Consider the following 21,577-nt stretch of genomic DNA (forward strand, 5'->3'; position numbering starts at 1 on the left):
AACCATTAAAATGATGAGTGGTATTTAAAATGTGGGGAGTAAGCAGAGGGCAGCTCTCACTTTGTTTTTGTCAGTCTGTCGGTTAGTCCACCACTTTGGTCCAGACTGAAATATCTCAACAACTATCGGATAAATTGCCATAACATTCTGTTCAGCCATTCATGTTCCCCAGACGATGAATCCTGCTGTCTATTACTGTATAGTAATAGTGTATAGTATTACTGCATTACTGTTAACTTGTAGTATTATTATTTATTCAAATGTCTCCACAACTATTGGATGGATTAGCGTAAAATGTGGGATGCACACTCATGTTCCTCTGAGGATTAATTGTAATTACTTTTGTGACACCTTTACTTCTAATCTGGAGACATTTTTATTTGGAAGATTTATTTGGAAATAGCAAACATATTGACTAGAGGGTGTGAAAATGCAACAAAGCACCTTTCTTGTTTTTGGCATAGATTGTCACAACTTAAGAATACACGCAGTCTCTTACTATTACAACAAATACGAGGTTGAAATGTGCACAACGTATCTTTCTAGTTTCAGTTTTATTCACTGAAGGCCACAGCTGCTCTGTGAATAGTGTGATGTTAGAGAAAAACATTTACTTCACGAGAAATGAAGCATTGAGAAACATGGAACGTTAGAGGATACAGGCTTTATCCAGAGGAATGGCGACAAGAAAAAACAATGACAGCAGCGGAGTAGAACGAGTAGAGTCAGATTGAGATAACAGAGATATTAACCTACATATTCCTGAAGGACGTTCACTCGGCCAGAACGTTCTATTGGCTGGTTGGTTGGGTTGAGGGTCTGCTCATCCAGCCGGCCTGCACATCGCAGACAGATGTTGGGCCAGCCAAGCCTGCAGCGCCACAGGCAGTGTGTGTTCTAGAAAAACCCGGAGACCAGATGCTGCTACCTGGTGTCCCACCCGCCTGCTGCTCCGCTATACTAGGCATGCTCCAGTAGCCATCACTTGACCTCAAACTGGGTTTTGAGATTGTGTGCCGTCAATCATATTGATGATAGAATAGAGTGGAGCTGGAACTGAAAGACTTCGTAGGGTCGACTCAGCAGGTTCGCCACTGTGTGTGTGACAGGCTGAATTCATATGCCAGGTTGTTTTGAATAATGAATCAAAAGTGTGAAAAACTGGCATGCATGTGAGTCAGAGGATTTGCATTTTCTATCTGAGAAGTAAACTACAGCGTAAGGAGTAATATCACAACCTGAGAATAATCCAAATGAATTCACTTAAAGAATTATTTTTGGAAAATGAAAGCACTAACACACACATCATAAAATACCACACAGCATCCTACTGAGTGAACTATGAGACGTGACATCAAAAGATGCAATGCTTTCAGCCTGATTTCCGAGTCACTTTCTCCCGAAAAAACACGGATTCTTCATCCGTCACCGCGGTCTCTTTTATTACCAAACCCATGGAAACTTTCGAAGAGATTCAAAGACATTCAAGATTAAAGATTTATCTTTCCTTTGAAGTTCCAGCTCTGTTTTTGTCTTATTTCTTCACCAAATGCGGCGTGCTGTTTTGGCAGTGTGGTCGGAGCTGACCCAGAACTGCCAGAGAGGTTGCTGGCCTGACGGCAGCTCTTGTCTCAAAACTCCCCTAATGAGGAAAGGCTCAGTAATGGCATCGCTTCTTTGTAACCTCAAAGGACAGACAGTTTACTCGCAACTGTTATTTATATATTATATTGTGTGAAAAATAAGAAGGAGACTAGAAGGGAGCTGGGTTATTAGACTGGCACATCTGGGTGGCTTTGTTTTGGAGCATCTTTTTGTATTCAAGCACGCTTCCGATCCCTCTCCTGTAGATTATTTTCCCCACCTTTTTATCAAGGATGCTCTTTTGTACAATTGTGTTGGATTTGATGAAAAGATGGTGCAGTTATTGTCTTGTACATCTGGTGTCTTTGTCATCTATTTTTCTGTTGATGTGCACCAATGAGTGCAAGCAAACCTCCACCGTTTCTCACATTTGGTTGCACTTTTTTAGATTTAATAGTCACACATGAGCTCCGATGCCTGATCTTAACTGAGACTTCAATTAAGCTTTCCAATTCCAATAACAGCTCATTGTTCTTGCTTTTATTAGCTTCTCTATCTCTTTGATTCATCAGGCATACCTCAGTTTGCTGTGCATCAGTGCATCTCTTTCCTTATCTGCAGGAGAGCAAGCAGAGAATCATAGTGCCCCCTAGTGCCCACGGGCATTTGTAACACAACAGTATTGATTGTGCAGCCATCAGCCAGACAATAGCCTGGTACTCTGCCAGTGGCTCGATACCAAGATCTGTCTTGGGCAGAGATGCACGACAATAGATTCTACTGATTGGAGTGGTGTGCACTCCTGGCTATGACACTGGCCTACCGCTCGCTATCGAATGGCTGTTTTTCTCCCTCTTCAGTCACTAGTCCCCTAATTCAGCAATCAATGCTACTCATATTAATAGCACCTCTGCGGTTGCCCCGAGGACAGAAGAGGAGAAATCAGGGTGAGCTGGTGTCAAATATTTTTTTCTGAGGAAAAGCCATTCATGGCTTTGATGGATTTCTGAAAACTGCTAAACACGCTACAGTGCTGCAGTGGGAATGTCATGCTGGGCTGTGTTTATTACTGGAACCAGTTGCACACACTTTTCTAAGTGTATTCCTGTAAAAGTACAGATTCACACACAGATAACCATGCAAAATATATGTTACACCTTAACACATTGTAGTTGTAGTGTTGATAATACAGAGTAGAATCAAAGTCACAGTCGTAAGTGCAGAGACGAGGCTGCATATGACCGTCAGCAGCAAATACACATTTTCATCAGATCCATTACAATAAAAGCTTCCATCCAGCCTCCTGTGATCTTGCAGCATCCTGTGTGTTGTTTTTAGCTAACATATCACATGCCTTTCTAGCTCAAAGATGCAATTTGAGCTAAAGCAGCCAGAGGCTCCTCTGAAGACATCCTAAGTAAGTGGTCCAAATGACAAGACAGACTAAATAGCCTCTAACAAACGATACAAGACTGCAGAAAGCGCTTTAACAAAGGAGGTATGTAATGAACCCAAGGTGTCTTCTCCCCAATACATCATCCTGAGTGAATTTGCCAACATCACTCTCTTTACCTCCAAGCATGGTAAATGAGAATTTATGCACCCACTACTTTGTCATTCTTTACTTTTTTCACCCCCATGAGGTAGCCATGCCATGCGAGACAGATATTTCCACCAAAGGCAATATCCCCTCGCAGTAATTATATCAGAGTGAGAGAATGGCTCATTAACATATGCTAGGCATGTCAGGAATTTACAAGCGCCTTTTGTAGATGCCTCTCGTCAGTGTGCTGCTCCCATCCGTATGGTGTCTCCTTTGAGGATGCAACCTTCTCATTTCCATAGACGTCAATCAAGCTGTGCGTGGTTTTCTAGAAATATTCTGTACAAAAACACAGGCCTCTCTGAATATGGCAATCATAAGGGACAGCTCAGTGATATGGAAAAAGTGTGTCTGCACACAAGTGGGGGTGCGACTATGTGTTTTGTGAAGCGACAAGATGAAAACAAAGCGATGGGGGCAGTATGATCTTGATAATGTGCCATCAATACAGAGTGGGTGGAGTGATTTGTATTAGATTTTTCTGCAGCGGGTTAAAGAGGCCTGTGTGTATATGTGTGAATACATAAAGCTTAATACCAGACACCAGACCGACCAACAGACAAGTCCCGAGGCCACCGAGTCACCTCCACTGCTTTAGGACCCAACATCTGCTGCCTTCAAGAAGGCACGTAATGTTGGCCTTTCACCCATTAGTGTAGTTACAGCGGAATGGAGTGACCTATTTATCATGTTCATATACACCCCTTGAAAACAATTTGAATTTGTGAGGTCATTATGTAAATCTAGTGAATATTTAGTGAAATTATATTTAATTTACGGTTGAATTTTCCCCAGAACAAAAAGGTGTCTGTGTATTCTTAGTCTTGGTAATTAAGTCTTTAAAAAGTTTGAATGTACATGTGTGAACATACAGCTCTCTTCCAGTGCCGGAGGCAGGGAAGCAAAGTCGGGAGTGATGTAACCAGGCACAATTTCCCTGTGAAGTGCAAACCACACTAGAGTTAGACTTAATTGGCAATATGATGGCACCTAGTATGATTATTCAGGAAATATGTAATAGCAGAATGTAGAATGCAAGTTTTATTAAATTAAGAAATACACTTAAGCGTTTTCTTGTCAAGAGATAAACAAGAGGGGGAGGCTACTACCACCACCTCTAAAGTTCACTAATAGCCACATATCTTGTTTCTACAATCTGCTCAAAAGCCCCAGTATAGCAGTAGGGCACTAGTAGCAACTTTAAAGTAGCTTCATCTTTCCTGTACATATAATGGTGTCAATCTTTTGATCTAACTCTGTAAGAAAAGGAATATGGGTATTTTCCTAAATTCCTTACTATTCCTTAAGTATTGTGATGATGTCAATGAGAACATGATTTCTGCTTTTGGGTGGAGCATTGATATTGCAAATATATGTATCAGTATAGTCAGTTATTGAAAACTAAACCAAAGAGCATTAGGTCAGATGTCCAGAGCCCTGACTGCTTCTCTCTGACCTCAAGGCTTTGTCCCCTACGCCATCAAGAATAAGACAAACTGGTGCGGTTGTGTTTAGCTCCATCACACTAACACGCTGACTTGGCCCAATGCCCTACATACTCTTATTGACAGTAAACTAACTAAGCTGACTGGAAATGGAATTGAGGCTTTGCCGAAAACACACATACATCCACTGAAACAGATGCTTTGAAATGGACTTTTTTCAAATGAATAAGCGAAGTGAAAAATTAACAAAAGAGATGGTTTTAAAAGAATATGGATTAATTGTCTGGCAGGGAAAAAGTGATGCAACAGTGGCATAACAGGAGTTTGACAAAAAGCCTCCAAAGTGAGATGGAGATAGACAGAAAAGTCATTTTGTTTTTGAATGAGTCTGGTCTTTTGCCCCAGAAAATGTCACTGTAATGACTGAAGTGCCAATGTCCATTTCCATCTCCAACCGCTCTCTCTCTCTCTCTATCTCTCTTTCTTTCCTCATTGTCATTGCCTTTTCCCTTTAAGTGCACTTTCGCCCACACCACTTGGAAATTGATTGAAACAAAATGTCACAATTATGCCCTGTAGCTCGCCGCTTCAATTATTCATCAATTAGGGGCTAGGCTTCTTTTTTTCTCTCCTCTGAGCTGATTTTTCATTCAGTTTGCTCGAGATGTATGGCTCCCCTGCTGTTAACCAGTCCAAAGTCATTAGTTTCTGGGTTTGCAATTAAACCTGATGCCTTATGCATGAGGCTCCGACTCAGTAGACATACGCAGCAGCGGCCGCAGCAGCCATTGAACGAGCTAGCAAGCTCTGGAGGCGTGGATGGGAAATTAATTTGCTAGAAATGAAGTTCTTTCTCTCTCTCTCTCTCTCTCTCTCTCTCTCTCTCTCTCTCTCTCTCTCTCTCTTTCTCTCTCTCTCTCTCTCTCTCTCTCTCTCTCCCTCTTGTCTGGCAGGTTGGAACAGATGCCACTGGCTGGAGATGGAGACAGAGATGGGACAGCTATGGAGTCTCAGTACAGCTTGATCAACCCTGACACAGGAATAGGATCTTACTAGATTTACATAGATAAAATAAGTGATGGTGATATATGCTTAAATTTTGATCCAGGTATCATTGTGTTGGCAATGTATAACTTTACTGGTTTTAAACACTCACACCAGTTAATTAGGTACACATATAACTAATGCAGTCTAATACAACAGTACTGCAATAAATACATTATAGTTTATAGTGTTCAGTTTGGGTTCAAACCATTTGAGAGAGTTGATTCAACTTTATGATCATCTTGGAGGACGTAGTTTATGGGGCTGTAAAAACGGTATTGCATTACACAGAGAGGTGTTTTCATTATGTAGCGTCCCATCATTGATATAAATGAGGTGGACAAAATAATACAAACATCTGCTGATAAAACGCAATATTTTAAAATGAAATTAATTTTTTCAAAGGTTGAGCCTCCATGTAGGCTGCATGTTGAACAAATATGGTGAAAGTTATCAGTTATATATTAGATACCTGCACTGACCAGCCAACATGAAATAACATCGCTAGAATTAATCCAGGTATTAACGTTCAAAGGTTTTAATCTAAATAAGTAGTAAACACAGTGACTGTGTACATAACTGGTATCCAGCTGATACACTGTTAATTCTATTAATGGGGTTATATGAAAGCTATGATTGCAAAGATATATTCTACCTGCTGTCAATTGAAGCCCAGATAGACCGTTTTCAATGTTCATTGGATGCCACCTAGTGACTGCAGAGTCAAATGGCATCTGTGAGAAAACCTCATACTGGAAATCATATCCCCATATTAACATACAATGCCCATCTAACTGCTGCCATACAGGTCTCTTGTTAAATATATATATTGTACAAAGATTTAGTTTAAAAAAATGAGATAGGCTAGTGATTGAGATCATGAATAATAATAAAATACTTTTTTAATGAACTTGTATTTATCTTGTAGCAACAGCATAATAGGAGTCTCCAGCCATATTAAAGCACTTAAATGAACAAAGAAGAGCACGCACTGGAATAGTCCGCAGACTTTTCATTTTCATGTCCTGTAACACACATACAAAATGACAACGCACATTTAATTACATGAGCCACTATATTCTTCCTATATCAAGGAGCCAGAGAATCATATTTTTATAAAAAATAATTTCACTCAATCCCCTAATAATGTAATGATCGTGGGGCAAAGACATTCAACCAACCTTCTTCAGGCTGATAAAATGCACACACTCCAGCCAGGTGGTGAGGAAGGGCTTCAGGCAGAACACACAACGGCCGCAATTGGCCAAGAGGGCGGTCAGGGCTGGGTAGTGGGGAAGCATCATGTGGACCAGAGAGGACCGCTTCCTGTCCTCCTGCAAGACAAATCTGGCAGCCAGTTCCTGGGAAACAGAGGTGTAGCAAATACACCAATACAATATTACTGAATAAGCACAAAGACATTTATGAGGTATCTGTTTGTACTTCTGCGACACTTTACCTTTAACGTAAGCACTTCCACATCCTGCACTGATGACATCGGCTCACAGCGCACAAACCTGTTGCCTTCATAGTAAAGCTCCCTCAGGGGCAGCAGGTGAAACTGCACAGATTAATTGTCCCGTGTCATACAAGGAAGTTGAAATTCCGTATTCTTCTTCTTTTAGGAAACAGCATTGTGCTGCTGAATGAGCTAATACCCTATACTGTACCTCAACAGGGAATATGGACAACTTGTTTCCAGCCACATCCAGGACTTGGAGTTTTGCCAATGCCCCAATTCCCTGGTTGAAATGTAAGGTAAGTGTTTTGGTTATGTAAGTGACCCATTGTACCATAAAAAAATAAACGTCACACCAGCGAATACCCACCTCTGGTAGGCTGGTCAGTTTGTTTCTGGCTACATGCAACTTGGTAAGGTCTTTACACCGGTACAGCTGCTGAGGTAGCCAGCACAAATTATTGGAAGTCAAGTTAATCTCAGTCAAGTTGGTGAGATGACCCAACTCAACAGGGACCTCCTCCAGCTTATTGTCCAGCACACTCAGATGTCGAAGCAGACTCAAACTAATAATATAGACAGGGTTGCATTTGTGTTTAACACAGAAATACATTCTTTTTAAGGCCTTTGTGGCCTTCATTTGACCATTTCTTGGCATATAGATTAAAACAAGTTTATAAATCATTAATGTTTCGATATTTAGCTTAACATGTCAGCATTGTTACCTTACAAATGTAATGAAGTTATGTTAATAAATACATGTAAATGTAAGTTATTGTTACTGAGGAAATAAATCTGTTGTATTACTTTGATGTAATTAAAAGTTACTTATTGCATTTTTTTGACAGAGTAACTAATCTGTAACATATCACATTTATATCGGCTATCCACAACATTGCATGTAAACTCCAATTGTTAAAGCGGTGATATTATTGCATGAAATGTGACCTACCTTTTAATCTCTGGTGGAAGTCTATGAATCTGGTTGTGGTTTAGATTGAGCACAACAAGGTTTGGTAAACCCTCTGTAAAATATAAATATGCCAAAACTTAAGCTTTTATTCTTTTAAATAACTCGTGCCCGGTGCTCATCATTCAGAGCAGAGAGAACCCACCTATCACATCCGGTGGCAGGACTGTGATCTGGTTGCTGAACAGATACAGTTTCTTCAGTGACTCCAGATGGCCCAAAACAGCAGGAACCTCATTTAAGGCATTATTTCCTAAATTCAGCTCAGCTAGCTTGCAGGCATTGCAAAACGAGAAGTATTTAATCACAAAGCTGCGTGGTGTGTAAAACATTTAGAGAGTTATCTTGGAACATTTCCATCAGGTGGACGCAGACTCACGTGTCGCAGCGCGCGCAGCTCCGCAGGCAGCTTGCCGATGGAGTTGTTGTTCAGCAGGAGAACCGACAGGTTTGCTATTCCGGAAACACAGGTGGGAACCACCTTTAGTTTCTTGGAAGTCAAGTTTAAAGAGGTTGCTCTGCCATATACAGCTGTTATCATTGACTCCGTCATTTTGTTCAAGTTTCTATGGTGACAAGACTCTTTTTGACACGTCGATGAAGATACACTTTGAGGAAGGAGCGGCCCCTAGTGGTGACAGCTGAGCATAGCAGGATGGTCCCACGTGCTTCAGCTTGTTGATGACACCAATGCACAATTATCACGGCACAGCATTTACCAGTACAAGGGGAACTACTTAGTCTCTACTTAAGTAAAAGTAGAAATACCTCAATATAATGCATACAAATTACAAGCACTGAAAAGCTAGTCGTAACTACTGCATTTACTGTTAAATTATTATATGAGTTTGTTATTTATACGATTAATTCGACATTTGTTTTTATTTTTGTTTGGCAGAAGGAGCTTTCCATCTTTTCGTCATTTGCAAAGGACACATAAACCACATAACAACACTTCATCAACCTCAAACTTCATTGTAGATATTTTCAGTTGGCCTTCAGCGTACGTGTTGTTTTATGATAGGCAAACATGACATGTTTTAACTATTTTATTAACTGACAACTTGAATTGGCCTGGGGGAGAGCACTTGTGGTCAAAATGTCATATCCATGTAGAATAAAATAATTGTGACAGTAGTGTTTAGGTAAGTCTTTATCTTTTTGTACAGATAATTGTTGCTAAACACCTGTTAAGAACGAATAGATGTGCATATGCCTCCATGCCATATGATCACCTTAAGTTAAAGGAACAGCCAGCTTTCACAGTCTAATACTGAAAACGGTATTCTTTTAAAAAAGAGGTTATACCATTTTATACCATACCCCCAAAAATATAGCAGGGACATACCTTATTAGTATTGTATGTGTTTATGTAACATTGAGATGATTTACAAGTTCCACAATTCAGTTCATTCCAAGAACACTGCAAAAGTTAAACAATCCCAAAGTGACTCTGTTGACAATTGACATGAATGGTTAACATCTGTTCAGCAACTACATTACAGAAGTGCCACCTGATGCGATAGGTAGGCTGTTCACCATTGTTGCTTCCCAAAATTGACTTAAGTGAACCCCGGGGGTCATTAGGGCCGAGGCCGTCCAGCGTAAAAGCATAAACACGTTACTTGTGCTACATTTTATGAGCACAATGATACTGTTTTTAGAACTCGATTTTACACTCCCCACTGATATCTTTTGACTTCTAAACAGAGACATACCATTATGTGTTGAAGCCATTCTGAAAACAGCAATATTCTCTGTTCACTTTAGCTTGTCTTCAATGAGAGGGGGTTCTCCCCCCAAATACGTTTGTACTTAGGGGCCCTTAATGTATTACACACATTGGTTAATATCACACCAGGAACAGCTGTTTCTCAGCTGTCCTCTGCATTGGCCGGGTCCTTCAGCACCTCCACAGAATTGTAGTGCTCTCCTAGTCCATAGGCATGACGCATATAGCTGCAAACAATGAGAAAATATATTCTGAGTCAATAGGTCAAAGATAACCCTTTCAAAATTCTGAAAGGCTTTATCAGAACGTGTCATTTAATATAGTTAATGCGTAGATTAAAGTTATAAATGTGGTTACATGAGGGTCCAAAACTGTCTTATTAACGTTCTACGTGAACAAGTACAGTAAATGTAATGTTTTCAGCTTCATATATTACATTACCCTACTAATTTAACAGTATATATTTTTGAACAATTCTGCTAATGCTCCCTGAACCCCTGACAAACATAACATATTTACAACGTACACAAGGGTGATGGGTACACTATCAAATTCCTCCCCGATTTTTATAGTTGCGGTGTCGGCCTGGATTACTTCTACTGGCGTGTGAAGAACGTGGGTCAAAGCTCGCAACTGTTGGGCAAAAGACATGACAAATCAAATTATTGAAAAGCACAAAGAGTAACAGCACAGTGCATCTGTGACAAACTTCAACAACTCACTTCCAGTTGTCCACCCCAAGCTGCTGTGTGCTCCACGTCACTGCAGTATTTCTCAAACTCATCTGGAAACCAATACACACACAAACGCTAGCATGATTACTGTGCATACACATTAAAAAGTGATGTTTCATATCATGGAATTTCTATGACGGATTGTTTCTGGAAACTAAAACAAAGATCAAAGTGTTACCTGTTGTGCACGTGTCACCACTAGTGGGGTTGGTGAGGAAAGGGAGGAAGTCGTCAGCGTGGCTTCTCATGTGCTCAGCAGTGCTGGACCGCAGTTCTTTCACACTCGTGATTAAGCCAGGCTAGAATACAACAGAAGAGAATATGTATATGAACTTTGGTAATATCATATATATGAACTTTGCATTGTGCTATTTTCAATTGATGCAACAACAGTCAGTGCAGATGCAAGAAATGTAGACATCACTTTTGCTTTTCACAGTTAGATTAGGTATTCAAACTACAGCTAAAGTAGTCCTATAACAAGAGGACATACCTTTGGCCGCTGCACCAACTGATCTTCAATGGCACGATACATGCAGTGGCCATCAGAGGAGATCTCCTTGATCTGAAGCTGTTGCTGTGCGAGTTTCTGAGCCAGCTTTAAACCCTCCTGGTGCCTCACACCCTGCAGGTTTTGTACCTCGGCCTCTGCTATCCTGCTCTCTCTCTCTTTCTCCTCGGCAGCCTTCTTGTCCTGGAGAAGATCAATTAAATACAACTCATTTCATTAATACTTAAAACCAAGACTGACACCAAATTGAAAAGGAAAGCAAACAGGTGGGTGATGTCACTACCAAGTACGAATATTTGTTTATGGGAATTCTAGTAAATAGGGATGATAGATTATTAGCCTGAAGTGAGCTTGTTCCACTGTACACTAAAGGATAGTTATAAAGCTGTGGGCAATAACAAAGAGCACTTAAAACTGATCCATTTGAGTTGGAAACAGTATCTCACCCTTCTTTTCTGGGCCTTGGTTACACGTGTCTGTTTCCCCTCCTCTTCTTCTCCATCGTCCATCTTAATGGTCTCCACTCCATTTAACACCTCTTCCACCTTTTATGATGGAGTGATAAGCACTTTGGTTATGTTGCACATTGACGTTTGTCTAATAAACAGTTCATGTCAGCATAATTAGATACACATGGGAACAAATTAATTCTGTTAATATTCAGTATGCTCATTTGTATACTTGACAAAGTACCTCCTAACTGATCAAATACAACTATGTGCACTTCCGATACATACATGTGTCTAGTATGGAATAATACATGTGTTTATATAAATACTTGTTGTGCACTCAATTATATTTGGGTCGCATTGAAAAGGATACATGTTTTTAAGGCAGCCGTGTTTCATGATGTAAATCGTATTGCGTAGCGAAGAGATTTTCCAGTAGTCTGAATGCAGATATTTACCTCTGTGTCGGGTGTAGATTTGAGTTGCCTCAATTCTTCATCATGTTTCTGGCTGAGAGCTGCCTCAATTTTTGCAATCTCCTCTGTCAACTGTTTCCTCCTTTTCTTGTCATTTTTGGGGATTGCATTTTTCATGCTCTGGATTTGAGCTGATAATGAAGCACAAGAGCAGATTGTCTGAGAAAACAATACTTAAATAAGGCCTAGATACTAAATGCATAATAAAGCTCTTAGATGGGGCTGGCTGTTGGTTAGAAAAGATAAAAAAAAAAAAATGTTTGCTAGGTTGATGACCAAGAAGAAGAATACACTCACATGTGGTATTGATGTACCTAGATATTAGCTTATTAGTAAGAAGAAATAAAACATCTGCTGCACCTCTCTCCATGAATTAAAATAAGTTAACCTACATAGCATGACACAAAGAGTGTGTGAATACATCTTTCAAACCTATACTTATAACCTATACCTCTTCCAGACGTGCCCAAGTCTGTGGTGACACAGCGTGTATGTTGCCTTTGACAGGTGATGAAAAACATATTTTGACTTCAATGATGAAGTTTCACCCCATAGATCTCTGTGCATCAGCTCTTCTCTAGCCTATCATTCACTCTGAAGTTTACTCCTAAACCCACATGAATTGTGAGCTACTTATTAAAAAACATAATGCAAAAAAAAGGACTGGCAAACACCTCAATGATTACACTGTCATAGGAGGTTTGCTCAGAATTGTCTGCTGTGAAATTACATTTTCCAAACTACTACTTGACTTGCTGGTGGCTCGACTGTGCTAAAGTCCAAGAAATAAAACAACACATAAGATGCAAACAAGCTGACAGTGAACGTGACACCAGTAGAGGTTCGCTACCTTGCATATCTTTCTTTTCCTTGCGGTGCTGCTTTGCCAGGTGCTCCTCTGATGTCTCCACTATCTCCTCCATGACTGGACGCTGCTCGGTGTGTTCAGTCTTTGCGAGCTATATGAAACTGACGTTAGATAAATAACGTGTTATTGTGTCTGTCATAAAATAGGCCACAACACTGGCGAAAGATAAATAAATAAATATATGTTCCACAATAAATAAAACGTGCTGATACGGCCTTAACCGGAAGAGACGAGGAATCAGGAGGGAGCTTTCTTCGCCGACTTGAACTCTGACAATAGTTTTGCTACAGTGCCATCTAGTGGCGTGTCACTATACTACAGTTATCTCCTGTCATAGCAGCCAGCTGTGATATGCTGCAGGCGTTCATTCAAATCCGTTCTATTTGCACACATAGTTATTCACCCCATGTGATAGATTTCAAGAAGGAGCTTATCTATTGATCACATAGATAATTTTCATGTAATCTACTTTTTTTTTTAGAATATGTCACTAAATGCTTGTTTCACCTCCACTTCACTTTTCACTTCCAATACATACATACACATATACATATATACATATATATATACATATATATATATATATATATATATATATATATATATATATATATATATATACATATATATATACATATATACATACATATACATACATACATATATATGCATATAGCTATGCCTGATGGTAACATGTCATATTGTATGAAAGATACTGTATACTTTACAATTACATTTGTAATTTTGCCCCTTTGACTCTGAATTACACATAAAATTTAAGCTTTACAAATTCAAGCTATACAAATATAACTGTGGGAACCTTTGGGGAATGTTACCTTGGTTCTCCTGAGGTTTTATATGATTACCTTTAGAAAATCTTCTGTCGACTTGTCTGGAGGTATGACGTTTTTTTCTTCCAAAAATAGCCTTCTGGGAACCGTGAAGTTATATTCCCCAGATGTTCTGTAAATTACAAAAATAACCTTCAGGGCAGATTTGTCGAGCCACCAGAATAGTATTTAAATGTTGCATGAAATGTATATATAACCATGAGGGAGCTTTAATAGAATATTACAGGAAGGTTACCTTTTTGTTTCACAAAATTATGTTTATTTTCAGACATCAATACTTTTCGCTTTTGTCCTGTAAATACTGTAAAACCGGTACGGTAAAATCATTTAACTGTTCGCAACTTCGTGGATGGGCGGGAGGGGGGGGGGGGGGGGGGGTCCAACAATGAATCGGTGACAAGCCAAGATTGTTTGAAACTACAGCTTTAAACATCAGTAGCATGGTTATTATTAATAACCAAACCTTCCTTATCTAGACACAAATGTGTATCTATATGTATGCACACATCTCTCTCACCTTCTTCAGTGTTGTTCCTTTTGTATTAACAACATAACGGAATAATTATATAAAATACCAATATAAAATGTGGCTATTTAACAATGCAATATCATGAAAACATATAATTGTGCAATATATATTCCAAACAGATGAGCAATTATTGTTATTGATAACATAGCCCAGCTACAGGTCCACTGTCACAAGGAAATATACAGGAGATCATTCCTGCCCAGGGCAATAAGACTTTATAACAAATCGCCTCTGGCCAAATCAATCACTCAACTATAACATCATTACACTTTTGTTTCATTAGTGAATTTAATATTATCCTATTCTATGTTTTATATATATATATATATATATATATATATATATATATATATATATATATATATATATATATATATATATATATATATATATATATATATATATATATTGTGCGTTTTTAATTGTATCTTTAGATGCTGCTGTAACGAAATAATTTCCCATTGCGGGATTAATAAAGTATCTATCTATCATCAGAAGCTCGTTTCTCGAGGGCAGACGCGCGTGTGACGTGGCGCGGGGGGGCGGAAGAAGTTGTTTGTGTTTTGGTTCTAAGGGGAAGTTGCGAGAAGAAAGAAAGGAGGAGACGTGACGGGGTTGTTGAAATCATTTTCTTGGTTTCCCACCAGCACCACAGTGTCCTGGGCTCCGTGTGTACATACTACAGCAGTGGTATTTAAAGTTCCAACCATCGTCTGGCTCTCAGGTACTTGACATGAATCTACGAGCCCAGCTGGCGAGCTGACGCTCATCGGGGACCGACGCTAGCTCGCCCTGTCGCTAGCTAGCTGCCTCCAGCTAATGTCGGGGATGTTTGATAGCCAAGGGAGTGCGTAAACACAGGCCTTTGTCCCGGCTAACCGAGTCCAGCTGCTCCTCTTTAGTGTTGACGTGGTGCCACCAGCAAGGGGCGAGTGATTCATGGGGCTTGCCAACAGTTGACTGTGTGCTAGCTCGCAGCTAACACTAAATGGGTGGGATGCTATCGTTGGTGTTTATCAGTTGAGGTTCCGCATTAAATAACTTAAACAAACCAGCACTACATTTCAATTTGATGACGTTTTGTAACAATACAACGACTGGCTTGTTAGCCCGACCTATTTGTTGTATGCATCGCTGTTAGCTTGTCGTGTTGTGTGCTTTTCTCAGAGTGGTTGGGAGGCTAACGTCAACTGTCCAGTTAAAAGGCTGTGGTGGCTAACAGCAAGCTAACCAACCAGCTAGCTAGACAATAAAACAATTTGGAAAATGGCGCCTCATCTGAGATCAAAACAGATACCTAGTTGAGTATTTACAGTCAACAAACGCCAGTCGCATATGTTGTGAGCATTGCAGCGTTTGTTGACAGTCCTGTCGTGTGTCTCAGGAAACACAGTCGCTGTTTTTACGCAGCAGTTTATGATGCATTTTTTGTTTTCTTCTTGCTTTGCCTGCGTTTACAATTATTATTGTAAAATATCCTTAGTTAAATGGCGGACCTAATTACCTCAGAAACGATTTCTCAGGTTACTTTCTTTGGGTTTGTTACCCAGGTATTTTTATCCAAGAGGACAGTGTTCTTACATATTCCTGAATATTTTTTGCATTTGAAGACAATAATATTGACAGGTGTTTTTGAGAAAATCCCTTCTTATGTTGTCAATAAATCAGCAGAGCCTTTGGCATTGCAACATCAAATTATGTTTTTACATTTAAACTGTGGTCTCAAACTTCACTGTTGAGGCCATGCACACCCCACAGAGAACAACATAGGTTACTAATATACTTTATACATGTCGTTTTTTGCATATGTGAGTATGATAAGGTATCTGCATTTTGGTTAGTAAGCATGTTATCTGTCTCCTGGATAATCAAGTGGGATGTGGTGAAATCATTTTCGTGACCAGGGACAATATTTCACAGATCATGCTCAGGACACATTTCTGCAAATTGGACATAGACTGCATTTATTTCCTGACAACAGCCATCTGTTGTACAAATTAGTCAGCAGTTCAATCCTAAATAGGTTACTAAGCAATGCATGAATGTGTGGCATGTTTCCATACAGAGTTTCTTGCAAGTAATGTGGGTGGGCGAAACTCAGAAAACTCATGAAAGTGGTTCATTACAAGGTCTCCTTTGATTGATGGTATAGTTAGTGGTCTTGGTGGGTTTTCCTCTTCCATAATGTCATATGTAAAGGCAAGGGATGCATACTTATGTGTGTAACTGCCTGTCAACAATGACAGTTATATTTAAATGTGGACGTTGCATGTGTGAGATGCTTTCACCATAGAGTTAATTGGTTTTATTTAAATGACTTAAAATAATGTTACAAATGATTTTCTTTTCCATAACTGAAAGACAGAAGGAGAAAGAAATTATTGCATACATTGTGAGCACAATTTGATAATATTTGAATTCAATCAATGCATAATTCTAATATATTGCTTTCAATCATAAAATTCGTAACGTAACACACTTTTTCTCCTTTTGCAGTGATAAAAGGAGACTAAAAGGATGGTACAAAAACTCCAGTGTTGTGGAAGTTATGCAGAAGCCAGCTGTTTATTTGAAATGGCTTCTGCAAAACGTAACGGCTAATGCAAGATATAACAAAGTGTGACACTACAGGGCTAAAGCTTGAATTTGGCACGTAAAAAAAGTAGAGGTATGAAATGCATCACTTTCACTAAATGGCCTGTTTTCAGTTCACATGATTGGCATTGTCCGTTTGACGGGTGGGGCTAGACTATCCAAATGTATTAATAACAGAAAAGAGAGTGTCTCTAACTATGCTGCTAACTAATGTTTCTTGTTTTACTCCAATACATATACATGAAAAATATGTATTGAAGACGACCAATAATCACTAAACTGATCAATTGTAATAAGGGGCATGAAGTTGAGCCTCCATATTAAGTACTTGCAGTAGTATTCCCAGCCGTTTTTATCGGTCTAGCTTTAGTTTGTATTTTTTTAATTTTGTTTTTATAGATTTTTTTCTTAATTTATTGCATGATCTCATGATCCAAACATTGTCACTCCCCTTAGTTGGCAAATTACACATGCACACTGATTTATTATGCTATACAAGTATAGTCCTGTTGAACTGCATCTAAAGGGCTAAATGTTTGCATTCTATTCTCCCAAAATTCTTCAGAATGTCCATTTAAGGCAAGCCAGTGAAAAGGCTGCAGCATAGAACAGTATATTGCACAGTTTGAGTAACGTAGTCTGCACCTTGTTCACTTATACCATGATCACCATGTAGATCAGTGTTAACGTTTTTAATGCATTTTATACATGTCACTGTTTGGAAGATCAAGCCAATATCTCCAATTCCCTCTGAATATTAGTCATTACTTGAAACCATCACTAACTGCTCGCACAAGATAAGAACTCTCAGTAGGCTTTTATTATTTTCTCTTTTTGCTCAGAATATTTCTACATTTCTCTCACAAACGAGTCACCGTTCAACACATATTCATTACTCGTTGATAGTCCGTAAACCTATTTTCTTCTCTGGCTTCTTGCAGCAGCAGTCCTGATAGTGAGGTTTGGCATAAGGGACACCGGGGATCGGACTAGGTCATGGCCAATCGTGGAGGAGCTACGAGACCCAATGGACCCAATGCAGGGAACAAGATCTGTCAGTTTAAGCTGGTGCTCTTGGGGGAGTCAGCTGTTGGGAAGTCCAGCTTAGTGCTCCGCTTCGTCAAGGGTCAGTTCCATGAATTCCAGGAGAGCACGATAGGAGGTGAGTTTCATAACAATAAACCAGGTTATTGCACATGAGCTGCCAGTTGGTGGTTTCACATTTAATGTGACATTTATGACAGGTGCTCTTCCTTTGAGCCAATTGGGTGCTTTTTGGTATTTTCAAGATTGTCACAAAGAATTTGGAGAAGTAAACCATTTTATTTTATAGTCCATCATCTCACATAATGGAAAAACTGACTGCTTTGTAGCCATATATTTGTGACCTGTAATATGTTTATAACATGATAAAACTAGGGCTGGGCAAAGTTTAAAAAAATTAACTGATTAATCACATTATTTTTCTGAGATTAATTGCGATTAATCGCATTATGCGCCAAATTCAATAATGAAGTAAAAACTATTGTATTACGCGCTTTTATTTTAAAGTAATGTTATCAGAACAATATAACAGGCCCTCTGGAGCAACAGCAAGTTAACAACAGTATATAAATCAAAAATATGAGGACAGAAACTACAGAACAATACGTTCTTTCCCGTCAGTCTGTTGGCAACAAGCTGGTCTGTGGAAGCACATAAATAAAAGGCGTAAATCGCCTTCAGAGTAAAAGCAGTGCCGTTGTATTGCATTTATGGCGTGCATCTTATTTATTTCTTCTTTTTTTTTTGATTGACCTCACGGAGGCCGGACTGGGAGAGCCGTAAAATGCCCAGGTCTGAACTACGCCGTCTGGGAGAGATTGCAGCACCTGTGTGCGGGAGCATTAAGCCCCTCCCAATGCAAAACACAAACAAAAACGAATTAACGCATGATCAAATAATTAACGCCGTTAATAGTTTGCTGCGTTAACGCGCCCAGCCCTAGATAAAACATATTGTGTGTAAATATTTATTATCTAATGCTGACTCACACCTCACCTTTCTGTCTTTTCAGCTGCCTTTCTCACCCAGACAGTGTGTTTAGATGACACAACGGTGAAGTTTGAAATATGGGACACTGCCGGTCAGGAGCGTTACCACAGTTTGGCACCCATGTATTACAGAGGAGCACAGGCAGCCATCGTGGTCTACGACATCACAAACGAGGCATGTTCATTCACCCCTGACCAAGTTCTTAATACAATTTTCCAACGTCTTACTCACACTATTAAAGTTGGACATATGATACTTACCATAATCATGCCCTCAAGAAAGTAAGAACAAGTTGTAATTCAAATGCAGCTTGTAGCCTATATGAAAATGTCTTATTTTGAAAGGAAATATCTTTTAAAGTTAGTGACACATGAAGGTATTGACAGATTGCACTTTTTCTCTATTTGTAGGAGTCTTTTGCGCGGGCAAAGAACTGGGTGAAGGAGCTGCAAAGACAAGCTAGCCCTAATATCGTCATCGCTCTGTCAGGAAACAAGGCCGACCTCGCTAACAAGAGAGCTGTTGACTTCCAGGTCAGACCAAACAAACAACAGTCTGAGTGTTGCATTTCTTGGGAAAACTGATTTACTACTTCTCATGGATATCTTGGTTTTGTCTTGGTGTGGTTTAATGTTGTTATATCCAACACATACACAACAAGTGATTAGTTACATTTGTCTTCCCTGTCGGGACTTGCAGTCTCTATGCCGCCATCTAATTGTTGTTGTTTGTCACTGAATGCATGTAATATTGAAAACTCATGGTGTTTACGTTGTGTTGAAAGGATGCCCAGTCCTACGCAGATGACAACAGCTTACTTTTCATGGAGACATCGGCCAAGACATCTATGAACGTGAATGAGATATTTATGGCTATTGGTGGGTAATTATTGACACTTTATTCATAGATTGTGCCTTTTCTAGAGGGGTACAGATGATTAAATATATAGTGATTCAAACAACCCGCGTTTCGGTGACTGGCGCCTTTTTCTAGTCAATTTGGGTGAATGGTCCTGATCCGTAATTTTTTTTTTTTTTTAAAGAATTGCATTGATTGAGTATCCAGGGGACATCCTCATTATACGGGCTACTTCGGAAAACACCGGTGGCAGCAACTTGACGATCGTGCAAAAATGTGTTTATTTTCTAAATTTATTTAAAAACCAATACAAAGGCTAGATAACACATGGGATTAAAACATGTTCCTCCTTAAATTAACCTTGTTGTATTATGTTGAATGAGAATGTATTTAAGTGTCTAGTAGCACCCTAACCCTACCCCCCTTTAGCCATGTAGCACAGGCCTTTTTTTCTACTTTGTAAAGCTTTCCCCTCTTTAAAAAAAATGTTATGCATAAATAGGCAGGTATCAAAACCAAATGAATGAATCCTACTGTTATTTGACATTATTTACATGAAGTAATTTTATTTTTAACTTATGCACCCTGCAAAATTACTCTTGCCGTTTTTATTATTGTTGTATTATTGACTGGTTTGTCTTTTCCCGACAGCAAAGAGATTGCCGAAGAGTGAGCCACAGGCTGCAGGAGCCAATAGCGGGCGAAACCGGGGAGTGGACCTGACGGAGGCGGCCCAGCCGGCCAAGGCTCCATGCTGCAGTACCTAACGTGAAGAACACCTTCCTCCAAAACAACCTGTAGAGCAGTAACTAATGTGGCAGATGCCCTGAATGCCACCACAGTAAAGCAATGTGTTGTACTCTTATCTCCAATTCTCTGATCGGCAAAACGATGCCCTGTGCCCCGCCCCCCTCTTCAAGTCAATGGTATTACACTGATTTCTCCACATGACTTTGCCTCTTTCCCTCCATCATGGTTCTGCTGCTACCCGTTAGGCCCCCTAACAATTCTGCTCTACTTTACATCTATTAATTATTATTAATAGATTTAATGACAGCAGATATTAGAGACATTTGTACTCCTTGCCTTGCATTGTCAACCGTCTAAACTTGTAGATATGAGTTTCATTTAGAGGAAGTGCTTATTTCCCTGTTTTTGGGATAGCTTAAGACTTTACTACTGCATTTCTAATACCAGTCTTTTGTTTTGTTTCATTTTTGATAATTTTGTTACTTATTGTTTGCTATACGTTTTTCAAAATGATGGATGCACAAACTTATATACTTACAAGGCCGACAATAGAAAAACTAAAACCTTTTGTCTACAGTAGCACAGAAATATGTCTGTTAGAGAAGAGGTGTATCCTTGTGAATCTAGTAAAGATGGAAAGGCAGAGAGAGATAGAGACACAAACCCTAAGCGCCACACCTCTCGGTCCCTTGGACCCTTTTATCTTAAAGTTAAAAAAACATTTGTGGACTGTAGTCCTTTTAGATTCTCCCCCGGTTGAAGTCCTTTCGCCCACTAATAGCACTAGTGAACATTATCTCAGGCTCCATTCTGGAGTCATGCCTGCTTCTAGCTGTCCCGAGTGGCATTGTGCAATGTTTCACAGTCTTTACTCTGTGACTTGAGTGTCTGCAAGAACCAATGCAGCACAGCAAAACCCCGTTCCACCCAGCTTTCTCCACAACACGGCACATGGGCGTCTGAGGGCCTCGGCAGTGGCACCACCTTCCCATCTTCTGATGCAGTGCCCCTTCATACATCTTGTTTAGACCCTGCCCGTGGTTATACCTGGGCCTTCTGTCTTTGGATGATTTAGTGTATGCAGA

The 21,577-nt window shown here is 39.6% G+C and overlaps 3 protein-coding genes across 3 annotated transcripts; 1 reads left to right on the top strand and 2 right to left on the bottom strand.

Annotated features, from left to right (window-relative positions):
• Positions 1 to 6,593: 6,593 nt before the first annotated feature.
• On the bottom strand, positions 6,594 to 8,658 carry lrrc69 (leucine rich repeat containing 69; the record flags this gene model as incomplete). Its single annotated transcript, XM_079231592.1, has 8 exons — positions 6,594 to 6,701; positions 6,858 to 7,037; positions 7,136 to 7,237; positions 7,347 to 7,418; positions 7,506 to 7,701; positions 8,088 to 8,160; positions 8,251 to 8,377; positions 8,485 to 8,658. 8 exons carry the CDS (start codon positions 8,656 to 8,658, stop codon positions 6,594 to 6,596), a joined length of 1,032 nt encoding a protein of 343 aa, XP_079087718.1.
• An 814-nt stretch (positions 8,659 to 9,472) lies between these two features.
• On the bottom strand, positions 9,473 to 12,930 carry otud6b (OTU deubiquitinase 6B; the record flags this gene model as incomplete). Its single annotated transcript, XM_079231975.1, has 8 exons — positions 9,473 to 10,064; positions 10,364 to 10,470; positions 10,560 to 10,621; positions 10,750 to 10,870; positions 11,065 to 11,265; positions 11,529 to 11,627; positions 11,990 to 12,138; positions 12,858 to 12,930. The coding sequence occupies 8 exons, from the start codon at positions 12,928 to 12,930 to the stop codon at positions 9,980 to 9,982; spliced, it is 897 nt and encodes a 298-aa protein (XP_079088101.1). The 3' UTR covers positions 9,473 to 9,979.
• Positions 12,931 to 14,862: 1,932 nt separating this feature from the next.
• Positions 14,863 to 20,951, top strand: LOC306748768 (ras-related protein Rab-5A). Its single transcript, XM_079231978.1, has 6 exons — positions 14,863 to 14,979; positions 17,792 to 18,012; positions 18,907 to 19,058; positions 19,295 to 19,417; positions 19,669 to 19,762; positions 20,394 to 20,951. Exons 2-6 carry the CDS (start codon positions 17,847 to 17,849, stop codon positions 20,507 to 20,509), a joined length of 651 nt encoding a protein of 216 aa, XP_079088104.1. The 5' UTR covers positions 14,863 to 14,979; positions 17,792 to 17,846; the 3' UTR covers positions 20,510 to 20,951.
• The last annotated feature ends 626 nt before the right edge of the window (positions 20,952 to 21,577 follow it).

The sequence above is a fragment of the Taurulus bubalis genome (genome assembly GCF_910589615.1).
Source record: "Taurulus bubalis genome assembly, chromosome: 16".
NCBI classification, from domain to species: domain Eukaryota; kingdom Metazoa; phylum Chordata; class Actinopteri; order Perciformes; family Cottidae; genus Taurulus; species Taurulus bubalis.